This window comes from Python bivittatus, unplaced genomic scaffold, assembly GCF_059951505.1.
Source record: "Python bivittatus isolate LINGU-HERP-01145 unplaced genomic scaffold, Pbiv_v1 ctg000140_np1212, whole genome shotgun sequence".
NCBI lineage: Eukaryota > Metazoa > Chordata > Lepidosauria > Squamata > Pythonidae > Python > Python bivittatus.
The window spans coordinates 1,628,785-1,644,799 of NW_028277043.1; the positions used below are offsets into that span (position 1 = coordinate 1,628,785).

Consider the following 16,015-nt stretch of genomic DNA (forward strand, 5'->3'; position numbering starts at 1 on the left):
TACTGGCTTAGATCTTAGGTTGAATTCTGTTTGGCTACCCTTTCATTTTGTGACCATTCCCTGAAATTCCTCTTGCATGTTTAGCTCACACACTTAGGAGAACTAGAACCATATTCAACAGACTTTGACTTCTAAAATTGTCTTGGCTTTTTGGAGTATCTGGACAGATGGACTTGTTCTAGTATATGCCACCCTGCCTTGGGTCTAATTGAACACATGGCCCAGACTCTTACAGACAGCGAAACCAATAAACAATAACTTCAAATTAAGTCCAGATTGCAAGATTTTTGTGGAAAGTTTTTTTTTCCAGGAAACACTCGCATCTCCAATTTTTAGCTGTTTTCGTCTGAAAGGTGGATTTTTGACCTCAGAGCTTCAGAAATGCATTGCTATTATTTATCTTTCTCTCAGGACTCTTAATCTCCTAACAGTTTCAACCATTTCAAGCATTTTGATGTTGAGATCTCTTCGTCACCCTGCCCAAATATCTGTTCCTTCAACCAGGTGCTGTTATTCCATGACCAGAACTATGGGATACATTATGAATATACCATCCCTGTGAATTACTCTACTGAAAACAGAAGTGAGCCAGAACATCAGCAGGACTCCCTCTACATATGGACGCACAGTGGCTGGGAAGGTTGCAACGTGCAGTGTGGAGGAGGTAAAATTCACTTATTTTTCTAGAGTGTTGGTACCCCCACCTACTAGCTGGAATTCTTGAGATGACTTTCATTGTAAAATACAACAAAATAGATCTGGGTTGCTAGGAATAACAGTGTATACAAGTTTCGTTCCAGACTACAGCTTTTGAGACAGTCATTCTACTGTTCAGTATCTGAGCCATGGCAGATCTCATAGTATATGGTATCAGATACAAAATTGGCACTGGAGCAGATATTAGTTTCTTGCAGGATATCCTAACTTGTGCTACTGCTAATAATATTTCTCCAAGCTTTTCCTTTGGGAGAAAACAGGCTTGGAGAGAGCAAAGATGTTTTACCAGCATTCTCTCAACTGTTCTAACCGGGTTGCATATAGTTGGTAAATTAGCAGCCCCGGAAGCTACTTGGACTGGTCCATCTTCTTAAATGTTGCCTCTAGTGACTAGCAGCTGCTGGTTAGAAGCACTGAGAGTCTTTGAGTAGTGGCAGATATAAATCAGAACAAGAAAGAACATACAAAATGGTAGAACATAAGCTGCTGCATAGCAAGCCTAGGATACAGATCTGTCAACCCCAATATAACTACTTTAAGCCCTTGGAAAACACTTCAGTATTTATCAGAGGTCAGCATGAATTTTCTGAAGGACGTAGCTTCTCAGACTAACTTCATCTTCAAGTTTTGACTGGATAACCTCCTGTACTAGATTAATGAATGACTATATTAAGATAGCAATTAATAATATAATAGATTAATGACTATGCTATATACGCTGCCTAGAGCCACTTTGTGTGAGGTGGGCAGCCCTCTAAATACGATAAATAAATAAATAAAAATAATAAGATAGAGGAATGCAGATTTTGATTGAATGTTTGAAGAAAATTCCTAACAACAATAGTTCAAGAGGAGTTCAGTGATCCAGAGAAGAGATGGCTTCCCTTTGCTGTGAATGTGTTCAAATGGAGAAGGAGGTTGTGTAAGTAACCCCTTCCAGCCATCGTCCTGTGCTGGAACCAGCATACCCAACCTGCCCTAAATCTTGCCTTATGCTGCACGCACACAGCGAATGTGCTCTGTGCTGTTGACCGTACACCCAAAGTGTGCATCAGAGCAAGGGATTGGCACTTGGTTTCTGAGTCCTGGCTGATGTGAGACCGTTGCCAGTTAGCATACTAACTGCTTTATGATTTTGATCTCTCTCTCTCTCTCCCTCTCTCTCTCTCTCGGGAAATGGCTTAGGAATTGCGGCCAACTGTTGATGTTCTAACTGGAGAGGGAGAATGATACCTCAGTTATGCAGTCTGCCATGCACGCAAGACAAGGAGGAACAGCAGGTGCAGTGGTCAGGAACCAGAGGGAATGAGTGGTTCAGGACCACAGCAGCAAAATTAAAAGGAGCCATAGAATCACTGATGCAGAATAGATCATGACCTCCCCCAAATGCATCAGTGCACCCCCATGGAGTGACTCAAGTTGCAGTAAGGTTGAATAACAAGTCACCCAAACCTGCCTTCAGGCTGCCTTAGCTTCTGGTTGACCTCAAGTTACAGGTGGAGATCTATGGATACTTGCTCAAGGAAGGGTTGCTGTTGTGTCTTTGGGCCAGGGTGAGGATTTTGTGTGGTTGCACCCTGTGATGTCCTCATGCAAGGGCAACAACTGCTGAGGCAAAGCTCACAACTGCCCTGGACTCTGAAAATGTTGCTTCCATTGGCAGCAAGCCAAACATGACTTCCGACTTTGTTTCTAATACTGATTCAGAAATGGTGATGCTTTGGGATGGGGCGGCCACCATCACAACAACATAGTAGCAAATGTGGTTTTGCTTAATGGCAGCCTGTTTTTTTCAGCATCCCCAAATACCTGCTGGGCCATTCCTGGAAGCAAAGAGGAAAATTGCCCACAACCAAGGCAATTGTTACTGACCTCCTGTGAACCATAGGTTGAGCCCCTAGATAGTCCAAGGGTTGACATCCTGGCCTGCTGAATCCCTTTCAACTATCATATCTGGTGGAGACTCCAAGAAGCCTGGACAAAGAAGTGTTTTCTGATCTAGCAACCTGAGATCTTTTTAACTGGAAATCTCAGCATTTGAACTCAGCATGAAACTATGCAAAGTTGTTTTTTCTGCTCTTGAATTGACTTATCTGGGAGGAGTGATGATCAAAGGTTTTCCATCACTGCAGAGAGAAACTCATCTGGAGAAGAATCAGAAATTCAAGGCCATGAGCAGGAGATAATGAAAGCTCCCTTCTGCCTAAGTAGAATTGAAAGGCTCCCAAGACTGCTCCATAACTACCTAATCATGGGAGAAGCAAAATTAGATTTGCCTGCCAAGAAGTCTGTCATATGATGCGTTTTTGCTTCAGGTTCCTAAGATGCTACTTTGCAAAGTAGCAATTTTTGAAAACGCTGAGAATCCACTTACAGCCGAGCAGGATTCCGCTACCCTGTTTTCTGCTGCACGAATATTTCTGAAATCCAGTTGTATTTCAAAACAGCAGCAGATAAATATTTCAGTAAATAGATTTCCCATACCGGAATGACACTTTCCTCCTTTCTTTGGCATTCAGGAGAACGGAAAACCATTGTGTCGTGCACACAGATTGTTAACAAGACCATGATGCTGGTGAATGACAGCGCTTGCCAGCGGGTAACCCGTCCTGAGCCACAGGTCAGAAGATGTAATGTCCACCCCTGCCAGTCCAGGTAAAAAGCTCATTGCAGATATCAGAAATGTTTTTCTCTGGGTATATGTATATGACAAAGATCACCTTTGAGCCCCAGAAGAAACATTTATATGTGAAGTCTTCATGGGCATCATTGTGTCTGTGGGTACCTACCTAGAAAAAAAAAGACAAAAGTGAGCTGGGGCTGAAAGGAAGCATCATATGAGCTAGAAGAGGTGTTTGGAGCAAGTCACCAATCTTCCTTCTAGTAAGTGCATTTGCAGTTCAACCATGTCTTATGTGGTAGCCATTTTATGAACAGGCAAGCCCTATGCCCCATGGTAGCTATTATTCAAGAGTGACATGCTCTCAATTCCATCATCATCATCATCATCTTCATCATCCTGGGAGCAGGAATCTGACCTGACCAATGATTACTTATGGAGGTTTATAACCACAACAGAAAGGAGATTTATTTAAAGGAACTGCATTATAGGGATAGGCAAAGCCCAGCACCTAACTAACAACATCTTTCCAGGAGGAGTCCAAGAGTATGTGGTCTGTGCAAGTGTGCCTGGGAAGAAAGGCAGAAGGAATTGCCCTTAGATTAGCAATCTCTTAAAGAAAGAGAAGGCAGAGGGATGGACAAAGAGGGGGCACAGAGCAAAGTCTCTCTCTAGGTCCTACTGCCCCCTTTTGATCAGTAGAGTTTGAAGCACTGAAGAATCAGTGCCAATGGCTAGGAACCTCCAACAGTGTTTTTCTACTGTCTAGTAATAGACGTTTTGGCTCATCAGCTACCAAACCCTATCCCAAGCAGAGATAACTATTCGCTACCCAGTGACATTTTTTGTCTGCTAAAACATTCGTTTGCTATTTGGTCAGAAACAGTACGAAAGAGACAATCTTCACGTTGATTGCTTCCCTTCATCCATAGGACAGACATTTAGAAACTGTGCTAAAATGTCTTTTATTTAATAGAAACTGGCTTGGAGTATTGGAATGATGTTACTCATACTACATTAAACTGCTTTTGTTTCCATTAATTGATTTAAATTACATCAGTTCCTTGGAGAAGTACAGCTAGCCAACCTTGGCTGATCTTGGCAAGATAGACTTGGTTAATATTTGGACTTGCACAATCAGCCATCGTTGTCTGAAGAAGCACCTGGCTGAAGTTATCTAGGTTTGGAAGCAAAGCAGATACAACCTGATCAGTACTTGAATGAGAGATGAATACCAGGACTGTAGGGTAGTCTGGAAAGTCCAACCCCACACCCCACACCCAATCATCCTGGGAGAAGAAACTAGCAAGCCCCCTCCATGCTGTAGCCACCACAGGTTCAAGCTCAGCCAAAGGGAGTCTTTATCTATCTTTACTCCCACTGATGGCTGTAATTTGTGTGGAAATTTTCCTCTACCTTATTTTTCAATATTTATGGCTCTACCATCACAGTACGCATTTTCTAAGCAAACAAAAGAGGAGAAGATCCAGAAAGATCTTTTGTAAGAGACATAAATCAAATGAGAAAAGATAATGCCGTTCTCTTAGAGAGGGGGACATTTTGTTAAAAAAGAACTTGTGGGGTTTGAAACACGTCAAGCCCGTTTGAAAAGACAAAAGCACCTTTGCAGTCTTTTTCTCATAACATGGAGTTGCATCGCTCCCGTGGTTTTGGTTTTGCATGGATTTCTAGCCCACCTGTAAACCATATATCGAAACCTTTGGGAACTACCAGCCTCACCAGTTTTTGACCCCCAGCAAGCTTTGCCTTTAGATGTAGTGCAAACGGACTTCAGGGCTCTGCTAAACCCTCCCAAATTTCTACCACTGCCTTGCTTCCTGGATGTATTCAATGTTGTTCCCAGAAATGTTGCTTTTGGGGTGGAATTTTTGAGCAAGCTTCTGGTCACCTTAAAGGGCCATTAGCCTTGGTCAGGCAACTAAGAGTAGCACTCCCATTGGTTCATTATTGTTAGCACCATAGAAGCACATGGCTACACAATACAATGCTTCAAGCTGGCTACAATCCGCCCAACATTTTCTCATTCCTTTCAGGTTGACCATACTTTCATACTTCAGAGACTGCCAAGTGGAAACATTTCTGAAACACATTCCCTGCATCTCTATAGAATTTAAATTTCCATTTGTGTTTGCCCACCCAGATATTAGAAATGCATGCTTGGCATATTCTTTGACCGAGAACATCTTAAAGAGACCGTTCTCTTTCACCATGAGTAGAGGTTTTTTTTATATTTTCTTTTCAGAAGTTCTGAGTTTGCTTTCCAAGTTCAAGTGGAATTATTACAGGATCCTTAACAATAACTTCTTCTGTTTTCCACATCAAACTCTGCCTGCTTCTGTATGCGTTGTGGGAAAGGAGAACAAGGACTGTAATTTCTAGCCTGCTGTCTGACATTGTTATAGGAGTCTTACAGTAAATCTGGGTTGCTAAACAAGATATTCATCAGAAAGTGAGATCAGGGGTTACTCTTAAGATCTGAAATGTTTGCGTTTGATTCCCTGATATTATTCAGAAGTTGGTATGATTTCTTTGATTATCCATCTCTAAAATTATAATACAAGTAGTCCTTGTTTAGCAAACACAAATGGGACTGGCCACTCAGTTGTTAAGCAAAGCAGTCACTAAGTGAAGCTGCGACTATGCTTATGATCTGACTTCAGCTTTCCTTCGCTTTACAGACCTGTGAGGGTCTGGATTGGTCACAAAGTTAACTTTTTCATCACCGTCATAACTGTGAATGGTCAATAAATGAGGCTGTCACTAAACAAGGACTACTTGTAGTTGTCCTATCCTTCAGTATAAAAGTTTGAGTAGGAGAAAAAATGCATAAAAGTTAATATGGAGTTAGATACTTCATGAAAGATGTTTGGCAGAAGTTTGCAATTTTTTTTTCTGGGCAGAAAGTATATTTCATTCAATATACTTAATTTTTAAATTACTGTTGTTATTAAAAACATAGTTTGTCTTTAAGGATGGCAATCATCCCCAGATGGTATGCATATATGAGAGGATAAAACAGTTTAAAATTAAAACTCCCCTCACAATGGAAGGCCCACTTGTCTTTAAGAGGTGCTTTACTTTTAAGGTTTTCAAGATTAGGACTGCTTTTCTTTGGAGGAGAACTCCTTTTTGTTTTTGGTGGGTTTTTTTTTTCTTTTTCATGAATCGAAGATGTAAAAGTAGCCCTTCAGCAGTTTTAGAGAATTTACAAAGTGGATCTGGTGATATATTTCTTGTATAATTCACATTTGTTGTCTCTAGACACTTCAGCTTCTTTTGTGTGTCGGGCCTGTTCATTCTTCTCCAGTGAATAGTTTATGGTTCCTTTATCCTAAATTTCACTAATGGTAAGAGAATGATTTGGGACTTCACAGCTACCAGAAAAATGCCAAACCTTCGGTGACAGATTCTATGCAGCAGAAGAGCATAGAGAATGTCATCAACATGGACATCACATGATTCAAATACTTAGTTCATATATGCTGCTGAGCCATAGTTTGTTTGTCAACTAAACCAGAATTGGCTGGCTCAGTTGGCTGGCTCTGCTGGACTAGTGATGATCAATGACTGAGTCAGCACAATATGCTAAGAGCAAAGAATCCAGTGAGACAATATAATTATTTTCTCCTATGGAGCCTAATTTCTGTATGCCTTTTTACATTTTTGAATAGATTCATACACCAATTGTTAAGTAGTAGTCACAATTCCAGAATCCTCTGGAGATGTCTACCCTATAAATGGAGGATGGAGGCTTCTGACTTAGTAGAAAATATACTGTTTAGGTTCTACCTTTTGCAGAACACAGCGCATTCATTTCCACTTTCTTTATCTTTGACATATACTCTGTTCACAGTCTTAAGAGAGACACATCCCACCAGTCAGATTCCCTATCAACCTAGCTTCGCTGAAGAAACTTCACTCAGTGGCTGCAATTTCTTTGCCAAAATATGATTGCCATAAACTATTGCATTCCAACTTCAAAAGCGAGGGAGAATGGAGCTTGCATGAGTTTAAGGTAACTGTAGAGAAGCCCATGGCTTAGCCCGGGATTCTCTCAGCAGATGTCCTTCCGTTCTTTCCTCAAGCGTGAGAGCAGGACCCCAAAGTGGAGAACATGACCCCGCTGGCCAAGGTGTCTGCAGGGTCAGTGGGGTCAAGGTGGATCAACGATGAAAGCAGCCTTGCACTGTTGCAGTGGGAGCTCCGCCCTTTTTGTGTGCGTGTCATTGTTGTACACCTGAACCAAAGAGATGGAGTTTGTATCCTGAGAACGATGCTGCCTTTGGCTGTGTGATGAAAGCATTGGATCCTCTCTCTACCTAGGAACCAAATTCCTAATCCTTAACCACCATCTTTACTGGATTGTGAGAAAGTATAGCATGGAAGAACAGTACGTTTGATTAAAGCCATCATTTGATCTAATAAACGAATATATATATATATATATAATGAAAGGTATATTTGTGCGTGTGTGTGTGTGTGGGTGTGTGTATTTGGTATATGTATGTGTATGTGTATATATATATATATATACATATATATACACACACACACACACACAGATACCTATAGTGCTTTAGGAATTGGCTGAAAGGTTTCCATGCTGCAAGCTGAACAGTCAGAAACAACCGAGAATTGTGTTTTGTATGTTCATGAGCAATTCCAACAGCTGGCTCTTGTAAAGCAGCTGCTTGCCCGCTTCTCTTTTCTCCAGCCCTTTTAAAAATCAGTTTTATTAACTTAAAATTCCCTTCTAAAAAGCAATGCTCCAGGAGATCGTCCAGTGTAAATTTGGCCTTAGGACCTTTAAGCTCCAAGAACAGTTCCACCCCACTTACTGCTGCTGTGGCAGCTTTGCAGTGAGTCCGTGACAGCTGGGATCTCTGCTGCATTTTTCCTTTTATCTTCAAACAGAATTCCTGGTATTTCTCATGCCCATCTTCCTGTCTTTTCTTACAAACAGTTGAACTGGAAAAAAGTGTGGGAGTCTGCCTTTTTTCTGCTGCCTTTCTTTTCCCTTCCGTCAAAGTCACAATCTATTTTTTCTCTCCGTTTCTTGCCTGCAGCTATAGATCACATTCAGCTAAATACCACCGTCAGGCCAAGTCTGGACAGCAGCCTTTCTTGTTCTTGAGGCGTGACAATAAATTAGCAGTGCCGTTCTCTCCTCATCCCACCCATAGTGTTATGCCACCACCCATCTGATTTGAGTTTTCAGCCAATAATGGTTAACCAAAGCCTTAATTTTTGCTCCTGTGTTTGATTTTCTTTTAATTAAGATGGCTGGCTTGCTGTGGTCTTTAGCCATTCAAGCTGCGCCTTATATCTTAGTTCCTTCACTACTTGGTGCTTAGTATCAGGCCAAAGACGAAGATGGGTTTGCTTGGCAATGGAGGTGGTGGTGGGATTGCTGATCAGGTTGACAGGCCTAAAAGCTAGACTAGAATTCTAACTTCCTGAAAGGGGGATGGTCTTCGTGCTTAGTTCATGCTCCCATAGTTCTGTTGCTCTAACCTTCTTCTTTTGACATGAAGCTTTTCTAATTAGAGATGAAAGCTGCCTTCATAACAGATCATCCTAAGTACTTTAATGGATGCCAAAACACATTTATCAAATGCATTCCTTTTTATCATAACCTCTAGCTAAGGCTTGCTTTTGAGATGTTCTACCTTTATAGCTTAGGTCTGCCAAGAGAGTAGTGAGTAGTATCTGGGATAACTGGAGGGGCAGATCGATGAAAAGCTGAAGAGAGTCTAGAACAGAGGCCCCCAAACTCTTCAGCTCATCAACCCCTTCGTAAGATTTCAGATTGTTCATCGACCCCCAAGCATTTATTATATGAAAATAATTTAATAAATACTACTTTAACTAATAGTACTACAAATAACAACAACGACAATAATAGAGACAACTCAAGGCCACTCTTACTGGTGGCTGACCATCTAACCCTACATAACACTGTTTCACTGCTAGCCCCCCTTCAGGACTAGGAACTAGTGTAGAGCTCTACAGAGCCCCCAAAGATTAATTGGTCCCAATCAACCTTCAATCATTTATCAACCACCTATTGACCCCCAGGCATTTACTGGCCTCCTTTTGACCCATAGCCATTTACTGGCCCCTTGGACCATCAACCCTTGGGGGTTGTAACTGACCACTTTGGGGAACCCTGGTCTAGAACCATAGGCTCCATCTAAATCATTCCAGGAACAACCAAGTGTTTTCAGTAACACCTGAGAATTTCATTTCATTATTCCAGGATTAAATTTGGAAATGTTGGAATTAAATTTGTCTGTATTTATGACAGAGCTGTGCAGCCCTTCAGATTCAAAGGGCACTCAGAGTGGGAGCACTCAGGTAGCACCAGTCAATAATGTCAATTAATCCAGCTGTAATTTCTCCAGGATCACACAGCTGCCCTTAGCAGCTGCAGCACAACCCTGGGAAAAGATGTGTTTGGTTTAAGGAGTTGTCAACAGATGCAACGGGAGACCCATACATTCCCTAAAGCATTGCAGGGTCCCAACTGATGGTGCCTAATTCTGCTTCAAAAATAGAGCTCAAAAAAAAAAAAAAAGGGATATATGCCGATTTTGACACAGTATAATTGTATACAGTTGAGTAGGACCCAGCATCACACCTTCTACCCTATGTTAAAGCACAAAGGCTGGGGGACATCTTCTAATTACAAGGACGGTGACTTTCTTGATTTTTTTCCCTCTTGATTGTTTGAACAGGTGGGTTACAGGACAGTGGAGTCTTTGCTCTTCAACTTGTGCCAAAGGCCTCCAGTATCGGGAAGTGACATGTGTCTATCAGCTGCAGAATGGCACCTATGTCAACACCAGAGATCTATACTGCCTCGGTCCCAAGCCAGCAACGATACAGAGCTGCGAAGGCCGAGACTGTCTTTCCATCTGGGAAGCTTCAGAATGGTCTAAGGTATTGCCAGTCTGTTGGAAGGAAGGATGGTTAACTGGGATGTGCAGCTAAATACAGTATTTGCTAAAGTCAATTTGCTTAGATTAGAAAAAGGGCAGAAAAATAACAACAGCAGCAGTAATAATAATAGCAGCAGCAGCAGCAGCACCAAAAAAATAAAATAAGGTTCAGTGGGTCAGTGAAGTATACATAGTGGCTACTGACTGGGCGTTGTAGGATTTGCGTTCCCAACACATCTGGAGAAAACTAATTGAAGACAATTAACCTAAAGAAGTCTTCCCAGTAACCAGAATTCTACTTTTGCTTTTGCACTATAAAGATGTTACTTTTCATAAAGAGATCATGGAATAAGCAGTAGTAAATTAGGTAGAAGGCTTTCCATAGATAGATAGATGATAGGTAGGTAAGCAGGTAAGGAGGTAAGGAGAGAGAAAGAGAGAGGGATGGATGGGTGGATGGATGGATGGATGGATGGATGGATGGATGGATGATGGATGGATGGATGATGGATGGATGGATGGATGGGAGGGAGGGAGGGAGAGGGAGGTATATAATTTTAAAGTGACTTTCCAGTTGCTCTGAAGTATTTCAGAACATGTCTGCTTGATAACTAGCTCATAAACACTTGTCATTCATGTCCTCAACAGGGTTGGCAGGTCATGTCTGCCTGGATTATGTTTTTTTTTTTTCCTAAGAAAGATGTTGAGATATGCATGTTGAGATCTGCCCTTCATTGTAATGAGCAACAAGCTAAGGCTTGCTTCTAACCTGGGCCCCCCTAAATGGAGATGCTTTTTGCAACATATTCAAAAGGAGCTCACGGAGATCTCCTATCTTCATCTATTCATTCAGTGTCAAATCCACAGACAGTTCTTCACTGACCCCTGGAAGGGTGAGGGTGAAACATGATTTGTAAGAAAGAAGTTGTTCAGAGTTTTGATTAGTGCTGTGACCAATTGAGCATCAGGGATTTCTTTACCATTTCACCAAGCATTTTCAGCTCTGTGATCCCTTGACCATTCTTCAGGAATGGTTAAGAAAAGAGACGTTCCAGTTATGTAGTTATGCAGAATAGGCACAACCACAGTCCTGATGGCCATGGATCCCTATTTGATTACATCCTGGTTTGATTTATACAACATGCTAAGCCTCAAAGTGGTTGGCTTGGTTTTGGCTTAATATGTTGTGTGAACAATGACTGGAAACCCCTTATGACTTTTTGCGTAAAAAAAGAACATGATTTTGTGACTTAGGCTTTTGATGATTAGAAAGAATAGGTTATAGAAAGAAGGCAACGATGATGTAATCTTAGAGAGAGAGGTTTGATTATAATATGCTGAGAGGAAGATTGGAAACCCTTTCTTTATATTTCTTTTCATGTTTTCTGTTCTTTTATTTTCTTTCTTTTTTCTATCTCCTTTTTTCTTTGTCTCTTTTTCCCTCTCTTTTCTCTTTCACATGACCTTCTCTTTTCTTTGAATGTACTTATTATTATATATAAAATCTTTTAATAAAAACTCTGTGTATATATAAGTTGTGTGAACCATAGATATGCAGCTGTGTCTTTCTGGGACTCACGTATCTAACTTGTCCAGCTACTGTGCAAATTCAAGAAAAGGCACATTTGGTTGAAGGTCTGACAGGTTTGCCATATATGTACAAGCGTGTTCCAAATCACATTTCTTCCTCCAAATCCAGAGCACTGCACAGGTCTAGCAACGGGAATCCAACACATGGAGGACGTCAGATTGGGGAAGGCTGAGAAATGCTGAGGTGTATCTATGAGGATCATTTCTATACTTAACCATTATTATTATAAGTCAGCGACTGCATCCACGCCCTGTGCTTAATCTAGTTATTGAATTCGCCCATTTTCTGAGTTCGCACAATACACTGAACCATAAACTAACCAAAGTAACCAACAAGCGATAATTGTGTGACTCACTAAGCCACGAGAATCGAAACCCAAGTTAAAGTTTACCAAGTTGCTATTTGTTTAATTGGCCCTGTTAAATGTACTGTGTAAACGGAAAGTGTAGCCTCTATGTGCAAAAGGGCCCTTTTCCTTTAGATAAATATTTTAATACCTCAGCGTAATTGAATTTGGTTTATAATAAATTGTGACATATAGTAACTGAGATCAGCCATTTAAAGTTCTGTTTAATCTGAAAAATATGTAATCTCAGTTCTTCTTCCAACAACATGTATCTGTGCAACAAATTTAGGATCAGTCCTGGTGTGTTGAGCAAATGTGAATTACAATTGCACTGGGGAAAGTTCACCTCCCTCCAAACACAATGCATTGACAGTAATGTTTTTATGCTTCTTATCTGTTAGTTCTAATTTAAATATAGTACAACCTGAAAAAAATAATGTTATACATCACTCTGTGTGTAATTTTGCCTGTAACAAATCTGTGAAGCTTATTGTAAGAACCATTTGGAAAAGTGGAATGCTTTCAAAGGGAAACTGCTTCAAACATTTCAAAGTGCAATTCCAGCAAGTGACAGTGCTCTGTTTTTCAGTGTTCTTCTGATTGTGGAAGGGGAAAACAGAAGAGAAAAGTCATGTGTACCAACTCGCAAGGCAAGTGTGATGCAGCTACAAGGCCAAGGGATGAGGAAGAGTGTGAAGATCACACAGGATGCTATGAGTGGAAGACTGGGGAATGGTCCAAGGTCAGGATTATTTAAAAAAAAACCGTTTGAAGTTGGGGGTATGGATCGTTATGTCTTTTGAAGATGATTTCATTCTAATTATAGTTTCTAATTCCTGAATTGGCATGATGAACAGAAATAGTTTGGTTACATCCTGCCTTTCCTAAGAATAAAGGCAATAAATAAATAAATATTTGCACATACTAACCAAATGGAATAAAAGTCACAAGTTCTGGTAGTTTTACTTAGCCTACTAAAAATTAGAATTGGTAATTGATTATGGGAGGGAGGGAGGGAGGGAGGGAGGGAGGGAGGAAGGAAGGAAGGAAGGAAGGAAGGAAGGAAGGAAGGAAGGAAGGAAGGAAGGAAGGAAGGAAGGAAGGAAGGAAGGAAGGAAATAAATAAATCCAGGTCAATTTTTTTTCTAATGTTGATCAGATAATAAAATAATTGCACTCTCAAGTGTCCATCCTAAGTGGTGCTTATGGTCTGTTATCAGAAAGACCACTGTTTTTCTCTTGCTCTCTTCTAAGTTAATATTCTGGCCATGAGAAAATTTTATATCACTAAGTATTTGGAGAATTGGGCATTATATATTTATAAATTGGCATATGGAAGGAAGATCAGCATAAACCAAGATTCAGAGAGGGAACTTGAGTGACAGCTACAGAACAGTGGCAACAAGTGCTAATGAAGCAGGGATTTAGAGCTTCTCCTGTAATCAGGGCCCCCTGATACTTGTCCAGTAACCATTGATTTCTCTCTCGGTGCTGCTGAAGCTCTGATGTTGAGGAAAGGAGCCAAAAGCTTTTAATGGAGTCTGAGATCATTTTACTTTGCTACATCTCAGAGGATGAAGCTGGAGCTGAACACAAAATAATCTAGATAAGATCCTTTCTCTCTCTCCCTCTCTCTCTTTTAATTCTCCTAAGAAGCGGATACAGATAGTCCTCATTTAGCACCACAATTGGGACCGGCAATTTGGTCATTAAGCGAAGCAGTCACTAAGTGAAAACATGACTGCGCTTGTGATCTGACTTCAGCTTTCCTTTGTTTTACAGACCTGCGAAGGTCGTCAATGCAAGGATTGCTTGTAAAATTACTTTTTTATTACTGTCATAACTGTGAATGGTTGCTAAACAAAGCAGGGACTAAACGAGGACTACCTGCATAGCATTCTAGAGCTATCATCTTAACTGGGGATCCATCCATTAGAGATGGATCTAGGAATACTCCAAGGTTAAAGCGCCAGGTTCCTTGGGAATCCTAATCTTATACGTAAAATCAGACCAGATTGGTCCTAAACTCTTACTTTGGCAGAAGATAAGAATTACAAGAATTACAATTCCAAGAATGTCCAGGGCAGCAAGAGAAACAATTCAAAAACAATGTTATATACAGTGTAGATTTGCCCTCTGTTAGTCCAGGTAAGAGATCCATTTGGTGTAGTGTTAAGGTCTCAGGTAGAAACTGGGGGACTGTGAGTTCTAGATCCACATTAGGCCCAAAGCCAGCTGGGTGACCTTGGGCCAGTCACTCTCTTTCAGCCCTAGGAAGGAGGCCATGGCAACCCACTTCCAAAAAGCTTGCCAAGAAAGCTGCAGGGACTAGTCCAGGCAGTTGCCAGGAGTCAAGACTGACTTGAAGGCATCAAAGAAAAAAAGTCAGGTAAACAATCTGGGGGACTCCAAATATTTTGCATTCTTGCTGCCATTATTCCTTGTCATTGGCCATGCCAACTTGGTGCTGATGGGAGTGGAAGTCCAAAATACCTGGGAGATATCAGATTGCCTACTCCTGCTGTTGGCCTCCTTCCCTCTCAAAATTATATTCCCCCTTTCTATTCCACCCAATACAGGACTGCTAACAATTAAACTTAATAACTCCTGCAGGTGTGTGTGTATTAATTATAGTAAAAGGAGGCAGATGCAGCAGCAAAAAAAGGCCTCAAACAACATTTGTATCCTATATAGTGCAAATGCATCTTCCCAGGAGCAATTCAGTGGATTCACCTAAGCTTGAGAATCCACACTGCAGGAAATGAAAGACCGCAATGTATTTTTATAAAGCTGTCATCCAAGGCTACAAACATAATTCCCATACTACACTAAGATTGACAACCTGTTCATATATATATATATATAGCCAAGAAAATATAGGATGGCCACCTGATTAAAATGACTAGTTTAGCATCGGGGCAGTCCTTTAGGAAGCATTTTACCTTTAACAGCCTCCTTTGTGAAACAGTCAATGATCATTTCCATTTAATTCCAAATTCAGCTAAAGCTGAAAGACCATCACTTGCCTAGCATGGGAAATAAGACTGAAATCAGGACTTACGAGCTGACAGTTCAGTCTCTTAACAGTGCACCCTTCCCCTGGAAAACTTTATTTTCTAGAAGACTTGGGGTGGGAGAGCAGAAACTCTCTGATTAACAGCATCAAGATTTGAATGCCTCTGCTGATTGAAGCAGGAGATTAAATAACTGCATTTCAAAGACTAGCTTATGTAGGCAAGGAGCCCCCTTTTTCTGATACCCCTCCGCCTCCCCCCCATCCTGGGTGGCAGGCCTGGGAATCTGGCTGGATGCCCAGGTTCCATGCTTCCCAGCTGGGAAATGACTCCTCCTTTCTTTCCATGTTGTGCACCTGATGTCAGAGTCTCTCCACCGAGCCCCAGAGGACTCCACTCCAACTGGAACGCATTCGGAAGCATCAGCAAGGGCTTGGCGAAAAAGAGGACATCTTCAGAATGCACGGAGGTTGCCAAGCCCTGTCACCGGTGATAAAGCGGCTTTGAAAAATTGCCTCCAGCCACCTGCCCTCCCCTGACGGGAGGAGCTGCCAGTCGCGTCTTGTGTTCGCCTCTGAAATCCTGGCAGCAGATATTCCTCCCAGCAGGACCTGTGAAACCCAGGAAAATTCTCATTTCCTTTTAGAATAAACCTGCTTTTGTGCTCTCCCTTGAGAAGGGATCAGCAGTCATTCATCACTGCTGGGAGTAACGAATGCCTCCTAATTGTAGCTGAACTATTTGGCAAGAGCACCCTGTTTTCTG

The 16,015-nt window shown here is 41.3% G+C and overlaps 1 protein-coding gene across 3 annotated transcripts in view; it reads left to right on the plus strand.

Moving 5' to 3' along the window:
* The window catches only part of ADAMTS17 (ADAM metallopeptidase with thrombospondin type 1 motif 17), a 156,540-nt gene that overhangs the window by 122,434 nt on the left and 18,091 nt on the right, over positions 1 to 16,015 (plus strand). For all 3 annotated transcript variants that reach the window (XM_088136415.1, XM_015887535.3, XM_088136416.1), the window contains 4 exons: positions 505 to 664; positions 3,237 to 3,372; positions 10,096 to 10,300; positions 12,826 to 12,978. In XM_088136415.1, coding sequence (XP_087992541.1) covers positions 505 to 664; positions 3,237 to 3,372; positions 10,096 to 10,300; positions 12,826 to 12,978 — 654 coding nt within the window. The remainder of the gene's footprint in view (positions 1 to 504; positions 665 to 3,236; positions 3,373 to 10,095; positions 10,301 to 12,825; positions 12,979 to 16,015) is intronic.